Source organism: Aquila chrysaetos, chromosome 19 (assembly GCF_900496995.4).
Source record: "Aquila chrysaetos chrysaetos chromosome 19, bAquChr1.4, whole genome shotgun sequence".
Taxonomy (NCBI): Eukaryota; Metazoa; Chordata; class Aves; order Accipitriformes; family Accipitridae; genus Aquila; species Aquila chrysaetos.
Window position 1 is genome coordinate 8941637 of NC_044022.1, and position 12564 is coordinate 8954200.

At 36.6% G+C, this 12564-nt stretch overlaps 1 protein-coding gene across 1 annotated transcript in view; it reads right to left on the reverse strand.

Annotated features, from left to right (window-relative positions):
- The window catches only part of PARP4 (poly(ADP-ribose) polymerase family member 4), a 32634-nt gene that overhangs the window by 17200 nt on the left and 2870 nt on the right, over positions 1–12564 (reverse strand). Inside the window, 10 exon segments of the mRNA XM_030043268.1 lie at positions 459–647; positions 2644–2795; positions 4141–4186; positions 4188–4285; positions 5050–5139; positions 5679–5738; positions 5740–5779; positions 6897–7005; positions 9293–9521; positions 12159–12291. Coding sequence (XP_029899128.1) covers positions 459–647; positions 2644–2795; positions 4141–4186; positions 4188–4285; positions 5050–5139; positions 5679–5738; positions 5740–5779; positions 6897–7005; positions 9293–9521; positions 12159–12291 — 1146 coding nt within the window.

Below are 12564 nucleotides of genomic sequence, written 5' to 3' on the forward strand. Positions count from 1 at the left end.
GCTGTACATACATTGGTAATTTTAAATAGTCTCTAGAAACTGTTCCTGCATATGCAGGAAAGCAAAGGGTACACAGACCAGTCTCTGCATATAGTTAAAATAGCTTAGATATATTTTGTATATAGTTTAAGATAATCAATAGAAACAGATTATGTATATGGTGGAGTAGTTGCTAGGGTCAGCTGGATGATAACAACAGTTCCATGATTCTCCACTGATGCAGCTGAAGATGCCATCACAACAATGATTGCAATGGAACCTCCTGTCACCATCTGGACAGCAACTGGTCTTCCTGTTCAAAACACTGAATTCCTCCCATGGGTGTCACTCTATTCATAAGATTGCAATAAATTATTTTTTTAAACTAACAGCCTGTGACTACCTGTGCAAAGTATCCTGTCAATTTACCTAATGAGCATGTTCAAAACTGGTGTAGCACAGTGCACATCAGGGCTTACCAGCAATCTGGAAAAGTGAACTGACACAGGTCCTGTTTTCTAGGTAACAGCTTTTTGGAAACTTTATAGTCTGTTTCAGTTTCGTGACGTATAACTTGATAGAATTCCATCATCATCTCTTGTAGTGCCACCTCGCCAGCTCCCTCATCCAGTGAATTCTTTACTTGGAGTAAAATACCTTCTGCTTTGCTCACGTTTAAAAGAGATTATTAAACTGAAAGCTATTGCAAAATTGCAGAAAGAGCACAAAGTGATAAATACTGAAAGTGGATCATTTAATTCCACACTGAAATAAAACTTTAACTCTTGTTAGTGCAATATCCACAAAATATTTTCTTGCAGCTAGGATGTGAAAGCAGTATTTAGAAGTTGGATATTATTCTGCCCTTATACTGGGCTACTTGCAAAGTACCTCAAGCAGAGCTAAGAGACAGTAAAATAACCTCCCTGAAATAAAATGGAATATGAATCACATTGGAAGACAGCGTTCCTTAACATCTTGTCGATTCATATTGTCAGCATTAATGCATTGATGAAATAACAGGAAGTAGAGGATAATCAATTTCTTACTCAATGTCTAAGTTCACTAGTTCATCCTAAAATACATAAAGCAGAGTAGAATTCCTATTTATAAAGTGCAACCTACAAATGAAATGAAAGTAATGATTAATTTTAGACGGTTTGTCCAGGCAGACAGGATATTCCTTCTCAACTGGAAATTTTTCACAGAATACTCTATATTATTTTGTCTTCTCAAGGCAGGAGGAAGAAGGCAAAATGCTTTTTAATTTACATGAACCACAGGCAACAGCTAGTAAAATGTTGACATTAGAGGCTGCATAGCAATGTCTTACTGCAGTTCAATATTGATCCAAGACTGGTCTCTGTCTCACAAATGCCTTTGGGAAAAAAATGGAGGGTTAGTCTAACTGAACAGCAACCCACTTCTTAATTATTGTGTTTCAAAAATCCAGAGGGTTTTTTTCCCTTTCAATACAAATGCTATTTCTCTTGCAAATTAATTATAAGTGGGAAGAGTTAGTAAAAACAGTTTTATCATATTCTTACAGATCGATGCATTGAGATACAGAATCTTTTAGGTCTATGGTTCAGCTCTTGCAAAAGCTACCAAGGATTGAAAATTATTTATCAAATTTCACCTACTTGAAATATGTTAGGAATCTTAATACCCAAACAACTGCACCTCATAAAAAGCATTTACCACAAACAGCATTTCCTTATGTCTTTACTGATTTATGCAATGCACTCACTACTGTCTCTGAGTACATGTATACAATATTACTAAAGTACTACTTACTCACCAGAACCTACATAAATGTGCATTATTTCCACATCAAAAAGGAAATATTCTTCTACCATACATCAGCTGAAGAGCATCAAAAGTGAATTTCACATAATAAGATTGGGGCAAAGTAATTCCAGAATTGGGGACCTTCTACTGGCAAAGTTCTTCCAATTTAAAACCAACATAAACTTCAGGTAATTTTGCCTTCAGTGACAACAGAGATGAACAAAACTCTTGTCCTAAACAGTCATTTTGTTGGCTGTTTGTTAAGTTATATGAATTTAAATTACATGAATAATCATTACCCTCTTAAATGTCTAGGGAGCAAAGCAAAAGAATTGAAGTATGTGGGAAAGTGGGGTTAAATGAGCCATAGACTTAACGAAGGGGTGGATAGGCAGTTACTCTTAATAACAGCTGTAATACCCAAAGGCCTTCAGGAGTAGCTGTGTGTTCATTACAGGTGTCATCTGATAATGGAGACAGGGACTATAATTAAAACTATTTTTCCATTACAAGAGAATGGCTGACTGACAAGAGAGTGGCTGGCTATGGTTAAAACATACTGGCAGGAGACACTGCCTTCTATGACTATCTTTATATGTAACTTGACTTATCTCATGAAAGGGATCCTCCGGCAAGAATTGTGTAAATTGCTATAAAATGGAAAAGACAGCCATCCATCCTAGGGTGTAGAGCATGTTTTTAGTGTCATGATTTAAAAGCAAAATTTGAGATAAAATTTCTGAAGCATGGATTTGTTGAAGTGCAGGAGTATCAAAAGTGTAATTCCCAATCCCAATCTGAAACCCAACATATGTGTTTGCTGGGAAAAAATTACTTCTAACAGCATTTATGTATTCACCCTCAAAGGGTAACAAAAATTAACTTACATCATTTAGGCTTATGTTGTTTACTGATTCAAGTAGTAAACTATCCAGATGCCCAACAGCTCCTGCCCAGATCAATTCCACAAAATCACTAACTTCCTGACATACAGCACTTGAATGGATGGCTTCTTCTAGAAGTAACTGTAGTAAAATAAACACAATTCAGTGAAAAGACAAAGATGCAAGTCACGGCAGTGAAGTTCTTACACAGATAATTAAACTTACCTATTCCCATAAACAATACAGCGCGCAATGCTCATTCATGTTTAGCATAATTTCTTCAGCCCTGTCGAACTGAAGGGGAGGTTTGCTTTTATAAATTCTTTCAAGTGGAAAGCACGGCAGGCTGGATGGCCATGATCTCTCTTGAAAACTGAGACACAAAGTCTTGGAGAAGACAGAAGTTGATTTACTTGATATCTTTATCAGTACATTGTACAATCAGGTACATGGGCATGATAGTCTGCAGACCCCAGCCATTTCCTTTTTTGCACAGCTGGTAAAAGAACAGATGGTTCAAAATGGCCAGTGTTTTATCACATCTCTAACAGATGACAGTAGATCTTTAGTTCAGAAAGCTCCGGTGGGAAAGACATTATTCCTGCAAAAATAAAAAAATGGGAGCAGCAAAGCTACAGGAGAATAGAGAGGCCATGAAAATCAGTGGAATTCGTAGATCAAAAAGAGTTGTGAAAACAGATATTCTCATGTTCTTCTGAAGCATTTACTTAAACATTTTCTCACTGTTCTACAACTCCAAAAGCTGCTATTAGACTTGATGTGATTAAACAATTCTCACACAAGTTTGGACATTCTACATTATTTGTTTATATGGCATCAACCACACAGCTTCTGAGATCACTAGAGGACATATGTGGGCCTTTCAACATTGCTGGATATAATCTATGTGCCAGTTGTGCCCCATTATAATAGAAGCTAACCGTGGTGGAAGAGAGAAGTAGATAAAGTAAGTAAGAACGTAAGTAGGAAAAAAAAATTTGTCACATTACAACCATTTTAAATAGCAGTAAAACATTGTCTGAAGAGTACCTTAGGGAGCAGAATCCAACTGTTACTGCCATTGAGGGGAGTCCCATTACTGATTCCAATATGATCTACATCAAGCCTGTGACATCTGTATAGTGTGCAGAATAATGACAATCGAAGTCATACATCACACAATTCTGTTTGCTATATGAGCACATCACTTTTTAGATATCACATTAGCTGATAATGCATCTACTAAGAAAAAAACCCAAACCTATAATGAATCTGACTACATTTGCTTTTAATGTGTTTAAGTACTGGGAATATTCACTCAATATTCTGAAAAAAATAATAATTTCAAAACATTCATATATAAACAGTTTCCCTTAACCGATGGCTGTATTATTATAATCTAGACAATGTTTACCACATTCAGAAAATTAGAAACTAAAATAAATCATTAAGGATAGGAAAGTGTAAACATGCAAATTGTACAAGCCTTTTGCAATTTTGTAGAAGCTACAGATTCTGCTTCTGGTGGAAAACTCTCTGAGCAGGAAATCCTGGCTCTTCAAGTCTGCAATAAAAGACTTGTACTTTTCTCTTATTTCTTCAGCAGTATTAGTTACGAACTGTTTATTATTCTGTAAATTGAAAGAGTAAAGTTAGTCAAAGAAACTATGTAGAGACTTAAAGAATCAATTTTACTAGACACTGCTCTAACAGCTGACAATCCACACAGTTTCTGGGTTGTGATTTAACAGGCTTCCAGCAAGCCAGTGCTTTCATGAGGGTTCATGGGACACGAAGAACAAGCACAGGGCTCCATATACAAACCCCACAGTGACAAGATAGGTTCATCTGAATGTGTGCTGGAATAACTTGTTCTATCAATTGAACTACTCAAAATTCATCCCTGATACAGCTCCTTTGACTTGAATCTAATGTTATTACACTGACACAGACTGCAACTGCTATACCAGAGTACATATATAACTTGTATACTGAGAAAAACATTTAAGCTGTCCTCCAGACAAGCTTTTCTCTCTCAACAGTATGTCCAGAATATCACTTACTATAGCATTTCAGCATTTCAACATGTCATTACACACTTTGGGTATTGCCAGGAAAACATATGTGAGTATGAGGCAGGTGCATCCACGCCCATGCTGCGTTGCTGCCAAGTCCCAAAACAGTTCTTTTGAGCAAGCTGTAAGCAAACACACAGAGTAGAGGAGCCAATTATAAATCAAACTTTTTATGATAAAGATTAACAGAATGACCTCCTATTAGCTGTATCTAAGGATTAGCCTTCAAGTAAGAATGAAAAGCACCTGAAGCTCTCTGGAACAGGTACATTCAACATGCATAAAGAAACAAACAGGTAATGTCAATGAGTAGTTCATACCTTTGTTACATTTGATGCACTGAAGCGAACACTGAAGTGGCAACACTGTAATTCAATAACTACAAAATCTTTGCTTTCCTTGGAGTTAACCTAAATGGAGAGACAAACAGACTCCCTACCCCCAATTTATTGCTTACGTATGTTTCATTCAAATGATACTGCACCAAGTACTTCCCCTTGTCCTACTTATTTTTTCAGCCCATTTAGAACCACACTCTATGGCTGGCTAAGAAGCAGAATTATTCATTATTTGTATCATAGTAACAAGCAGAAGCTCCTCTCAGGGCTCCCCTGTACTGATTGCTGTACATTTCCATAATCTTTGTGTTTTGCAAGATTTTTAATAAAAAAGTTGAAAATTTAAATTAGATTCAACACATAACAGCCATGGTAATGTAGATCTTGTCAGAAGCAAACATATTATTCTACTGCAATACTTTGGTGAGAACACTACAGTGATATAGAAAAGTTTTATTTGGGTGGAATTAGGCTGCACTGAAAGCCAGAAAGCATTAAAGTACTTTTCAATACTCCTCTCATTGGAGTACATGATAACATAGAAGAGTTACTGCTGATGTGTATAAAACTAGACATTTTATTAATCTACTGATCCTCCTACATTCTCTCACAATAACAGAAAGGCTTATTTTTTCAAGGACACTGTATTTTGCAACTTCAAAATCTTGGGGGGAAAAAAGGAGTATCTTGATCATTTTCACTGTAAAATCTGGAATGGAATCAGAGTAATTAAAAATCACATATGCCCAGTAAATACTGTACTGTAATAGGCTGCAACATCATACTAAAGTAAAAGCTAATATAAGAAGAGAAATCTATTTTTCAGCAGCAAAATAACAACAAAAAAGTTTTGGGACATGAAATCCCACCCGGACAAGCTGCTGCACTAACAGGCCAGAACGTCTAGTGTGAACCTGAAGATGAAGACTAGATTTCAATCTTCATTCTTCAGAACAACTATGGAAGTAACACAGGAAATGTATTTTCATTGCCTGGTTACATGTTAATTTTTTAATAGCTTGGTCAGCTACCTGTGCTGTCTGAAGCTAATTCCTCCCTCCTCCTATTACATTAGGATACATACGTGTAGTCATATCCTTTAGCACCAGGACTTTTAGACCCAGTGTAACTTCTAGTACATTCCCACAAAGTAACTAAATACTTACCCTATGACTGAACACCAGTCTCTAAAAGTGAAAGTTGCATTTTATTAACAGATTTAAGATTGTTGGAGCTGGTTTTGTTCCTTTAACTCAATAATTAGAAACAGTTATAATAATACTGTGTCCTTATCAACTAAGAATGGTCTCAGTTACCTTGATTTTCAGCTTTCCCAAGAATTTTCATGGGTGAAAAAAAATGCTCAGCACTTCTAAAAACAATGAATCGGACTGAATTACAAAAAACTGTGTGAACCAAGAAAACAAAAAAATTGTGATAATAAACAGAGCTCCAGTCAGAAAATCATAAAGCACGAGCCATACTAATGCTTGCTGAGTTGGTAGAAGCTTTGCACGTATTAGGGAGCTGGACTGGAGGCGTACACTGAGATGGAAAAATGTAAAAATAAATTTCCACAGACAGATCTGAAGGTATAAGGAAAAAAAAAAAAGCAGTTATAAATTCATACACAGAGAATACAGAAAATGAAGAAAGAATAATTTTATCTTGTACTACCTATTATTAAGATAATGAGAGCCATCTCCAGAAGTCACTGAAACAGACTGGGAAGTATGTGTGTGTGTGTGGGTGTTGTCCCCCTCCCAATTTACAGAAATATCAACATAGATGTATCAAAATATATCTTTAATTTAATTTTATTTTATGTAAGAGTGCCCACTTTGGACTCAATTCTTCTCTCACTGTCTTCAATAACAGTAAGGTTGGAATTGTTTGCATTTTTCTTTGTGGCATTTTTATTTTCAGCAGATGAGAGGTCTTCCACATTGGCAATCAAAACATTTATTTAGTTGGTATAATATCTGGTTTCTCTAATTTAACTTATGGATAGTTAATAAAAACAATACTATCACTTAATATCCATAAATATTTTACATGTTGAAACAAGTTAACAGCTTCTAAGGTCACAGTCTATTCAGCCATATAACTGGCAGGATACAGAGTCAAGTATTGAAGGGCAACTGCCCCAGCTGCCTCACTGGCTCTGCCAGAGCTTATTCCCTCCGTGCACTTTGCCACCCTGACTTCTGTGACAGGAAGGGGAAAAAGAATTAGGGCACGTAGCTGAGAGCTACACTGTGCCACTTGACCACAGAGCCCGAGAGCTATTCCTCCATGACTCACATTGGTTTTGAGGGTTTTTGGTTGGTTTGCCTTTTTTTTTTTTTTTTTTTTTTAAGTTGTATAGACATAGTGTATGAATGCAGTTTTACTTTTAGCTTAAAACTATTTAGGATTGCTACCGAATGGGTCTACCCAGCTTCAGCCATGCATGCTCATGGCCTCTGCTGTGCAAAACCAGATTTGTTTAACAGACTCAATGATGCAGCAAATGTACAAATGCATTGGTCCTGATTCTTATTCTTATATATAGTTCTAAAAATTGTGCTGATTCATGACATGAGAATGTTCATAAAATAAAATGTATTACGTCAAAAGTAATTACTTTTAAAAATATTTAAAGGAAAGACTAGCACCCAGCAAAATCCAAGAGATGTAAAAGTAAAAAGAAATAAAAAGCGTAGTTACTAGGAAGAAAAAAAGATAATTAAAACACTAATAACTTTCAGAATGGTAATTTTTTGCTGACTGTACACATTAAATAGTTATCCTTCTCATCTCTTTTGCACATTATTTGGCTTGTCTCACAGCATTAAAATGAACATTTGTCTATTTTCCTTCTACACAGAGTTATAATCATTTACATCTGAACCATGTTAAGTATTGGAATGCTTGAAGTTCCTCTATTTTAATGATGTTGCATAATATTTCCAGCCCATGTTAACCTGTTCTCTAGCTGTCTTATTTTCTCATAATTTTTACTTCAAAACAGAACACTTCCTCATACAAAGGCACTGAAAACCCACTGCATTCTGTTGAAATTAACTAAAACTTCTAAGTTACTGTCATTTTTTTCAGTGGAGTCAAATAAAGAGTCATCAGAGTAGCTTTTCTGTTATTTTTAGTATTTTATCCACATTTCCAACTTAAAGTCTTATTTGAAGTTTCATTAAAATAAAACAAACAAAAAAATCAATGGAAAGACTCCACAGAATGGAACTAATATTTCTTTTTAAAAAAAAAAAAAAATCTAATTTTTTTATCAACTTTATTGCCAGTTTCCATGGTTGCTGATTTCTTAAAAGCTGATTCTAAGTATTCATCTTCTAAAACTTTCTTCCCCGAGGTACCTGATAAAAGAATAAACTATGTTAAATATAACTACCCTGACTGGCTGGCTGGAAGGGACAGGTGCGCAGACATTTGTCTTAAACATTTCTTGGTACCAAGGAAACCACAAGACTGTGAAACACAAGCGCCAGCCTACAGAGCAGAGCCCTGCAGTCAGCTTGCACCACAACAATGACGCCCATAGCCTGGCACAATCTCTCACAATCCCTGTGGCACAGGTGCAAAAAAAGTTCAGCTGGTAGTCACAGCACTTAATGGGGGCACCCGACAGCCGACGACCCCCTAAGCATGCGCAGTGGACTGGAGACACCACACGATCATCATGTGGGTCTCTGTTGCCTTGACTACTTAAGTTGGAACGTGTGGAGATTTTGGGGACTTGGACTGTATAAAAGGGCACCATCAGGAGCTAGGGTGGGAGACCCCCCCACCACCAAGACACCAACAATCAAGAGGACCAACAGGATGTCGCTGGATCCTAGGGTGGTGATATCTTCTGTCTCTGTCTCTCTTCTCCTCTTTATCTTGCTCTTCCTTCTCTTTGCAGCACCTTATCTTGCTCTTCTTTTCCTTCGCCGCATCTACCTCACTTCATGTGCATAGTTTGATGTTGTAGTCATCTAAATAGTTCATCCATAGAGTTAAAGTTTGATGTTGAATCATTTTGTAAAGTCGGGTAAGCTTCTCCCCTTTCTCCCCAGGTTTTGTGACTCACCTGGCAGACAGCAATATCTAGAGTTCTCGCATGATTGTATAGGCTTTATTAATGTTTGTGCTCAATAAACAATTTGACTGGTCGTTTGGCGTTGTTTCGCCTTAATTTACTCCGAGGGGATTTCAAGCTTTACATGACCTTCCACACCACCCAGGGTAGCTTGCTGATCGGGTCGTGACACTGGCCTTTGGTCAGAAGCATCACCTTGTGATTTATTAACCTTATATGCATCAATCTGTAAAAGTTCCCCCTTTTCAACTGATTTCCAAGTGAAATCTGCACATAAAACAGGGAGCTGATACTTCTGAATATTTCTTAGATCATGACAGCAGAGGACATCAGCAGTATTCACAAGAACATGTGTAGTCTGAAAGGCAGGTTACAATTACAGTTGCTATGCAAACGTAACTACATTATTAATCCAAATACTGTTTATTTGCAATTAATACTGGTACAATCCTAGAGTCCAAAGGAAACATTTAAAAATAGACAACCTTTTTGGACAATATTTTAGTTGAAACATCTAATTTAGAAACATGGTACCTCTGCACTTCATCCATAGACAGCAGAGAGCAGGACTCTCTCAGGTGACAGTTCAGCTCAACTAAAATATGGTTATGTTCAGAGCGCATCCACTTTTCTACTTCAACTACAAAGGTGTGAAGGTGACCAGGTGCCAAACGTTCTGTAGAGCTTTTAGCAGCACACAGGAGGTCCAATAATGGGCCATGTTCTGTTGTGGCCAACATGGTACAAACCCAAAGCTATTTGGGGTAAGACTGTAAAAAAAAAAAAAAAAAAAAAAAGACCAAAAAAAAAACCTGGACAGAATGCTGAATAATCATACTATGCTTTAGTAGACTTACAAAGAATCACACATTGTTTTATTGGAATCATATATATGCTGAAAGTTAAAACTTTCTGCATAGTTAGGACAACATAAAAACATTTAGAGAAGTCAAATCAAATAAAATATAGCCATAACTAAGAGGCAGAGGATTTTGCACCTCTAACAGTTAACATTAGCATGCAAGAACTGATGGACGCAAATAAATGAAAGGCTATTACATCAGAATGAAATTAGATCTACTTTACTCTGAAACAAGATGATGAATGCATGTACTTTTATTTGTCACATACGACAAAAGTACAGCTTTAAAAAACAAGAGCTCTTCCCTGATACAGCAGCACTAAGCCCAGCTCTGTTCTGAGGTTCCTATTTGGAGATAGAGACACTTTTTAATCATAATGTAACTTCTGAAGTTTGGGTAAGATTTACCCGGAAGAGGTTGGCCAAGATTTACCCGGAACAGGTTGGCCACTTGTTAGCTGTTCTCTGCATGCCAGAGCTCACAAAATTTAGGTATCTCTCTTCCCACTGTATTTATAAAGATGATTCAAAATACAGATTTCAATTAATACATATTTGTACTGCATTAACTCTAGTTCACTTGCTATTTTCAATAATTAAATTTTTTAGCAAAGTTTTTTTTAAAGCTTATTGTTTTTAATGAGACAATTTCCTTAACTTTTTCCCCAAATCATATCTGGAGATCAGCTGTTTGTGTGTCAACACACCTTGGAAGATCCTGAATTTACAGCACAAAGAAATCTGTCACATTTTTTGAATACTCTTGCTAGACCTTGGTATGTTATTCTTCAATTCTTCGCTTTCTCTCCTAAACAGATGCACATAGTCAGAGTCACCAGGAAACTGCTGGGCCCTGAACAAGATGATAATGTACCTACAATATTCCTTTCCTTCACACATTCCTTTCTTTTTCCTTCAACGTCAACACCTTATGTTATGCACAATTTAAACTGCAGACTCTTGAGGTCGACGTATACAATTTTTGCTGTTTGTAAAATGACAATCACCTATGGGAGCTATATGTAACAGTAGGATTTAAAGTAACTCACCCAATGTTGTATTAGGAAATGTCACACAAGAGTGAGAGGGAGAAATTAATGCACTTAATCATACTCCTCTAAAAATTAAAAAAACCGTATATAGAGAAACAAATAAAATGAAATCATAATAGAAGGCACTACCTTATCCCTAAGGTGGATTAGAATTAAGCACTCTCATGGGACGATATTTATGAGCTTGCCGTAATTGCTAGCTATGGGGAGGAGGAAATAAATGTCACTTTCAAGTGGCAGAAGTAACAATGTATTACGCCTTCCCTATTAAGTTAGATAATGTTAGATAATTCCCTGTCACTAGCATGTGAATATCGTTAAGGCATTAGCATGTTCCTTGGTACACTTCAAGCTTCTGCCAGCTCACATCTTCCCAGTTTCCAGGCATGGTTTGGGAGACAGAACATCACCATGACCATTCCCATTAGGCAGTTTGGATATGAACACTCAATCCTGACGACCAACAGGGTTCACTAGTATAGGTGTGGGCCAAGCCATGCCAGCGGGCCACAGTCCCTGCAAGCATTCCTAGGCATGTAATGTACCAGTATAGATGCAGCTCACCGATTTCACTGCTGTGCATATCATGCAAACAGGCTCCTTGATTTATCCGTGCTGCGTGTTCAACGTATATTAAAAATAAAAAGCTGTATTTAAATAAAAAAAACCTGCAATGTCACAGACTTGTAAATTTACAACCATTGCTTCCTCACTCTGTAATCAAATGCTTGCATTAGCAATAACATAACCAAAACCTAATTCAGTGATGCATTTTCATATTCAGAGTTTCCCCTCTCTGATGATGAGAGAAGAAAAACAGCATGGCAGGTTTATCCAGGAAAAAAACCTCCCCGGTTCTTCTGTGGAGGTAGAATATTGCTCTTAATTTTTTATGTGACACTTCCGTACTACAGAGCCAGATGCATTAAAAATGTAAACTGCGTATTTATATTTAAATACTGAACAGAGACATAATCTCTACAGTTCCTATTTCTCTACATGAGACAAGATTAACACTCTACAACACTTGCACCACTTGATATTTTCCCACTGAGATCTTAGAAATGAATCTGGAACTTACCTTGTGATTAAGCACAAAATTAATTCCTCCACCATTTTCTTTTATGGACACTTTCAGCCCGCTCTTCCCCTGAATGGGTAAGTATTTCACTTTAATAAAGAACACACAGTTTGCAAAGATTGCCATTGCCCTCCTGTTAAAAGAGAAAAGAATTTTTTTTTTTTTTTGGCTGAGAAAACTTTTATTTTTCTATCCACCTAAGTAGTCTCTCACCACATATATTCTTTGCAACTCTAGGACATTCCAGAACAAATCCCATTTTATTAGCATGGTAATCAAACCCAGCCAGAACATCTCTTAATCCGTTTTATTCATTTTTTTTTAAATTATGTGGAAAATTTAGTGTGGCCTGCATTTTCAGTAAGGTCTGAAACTAAGACCTTAGTTTGGTCTTCAAACTAAGTAC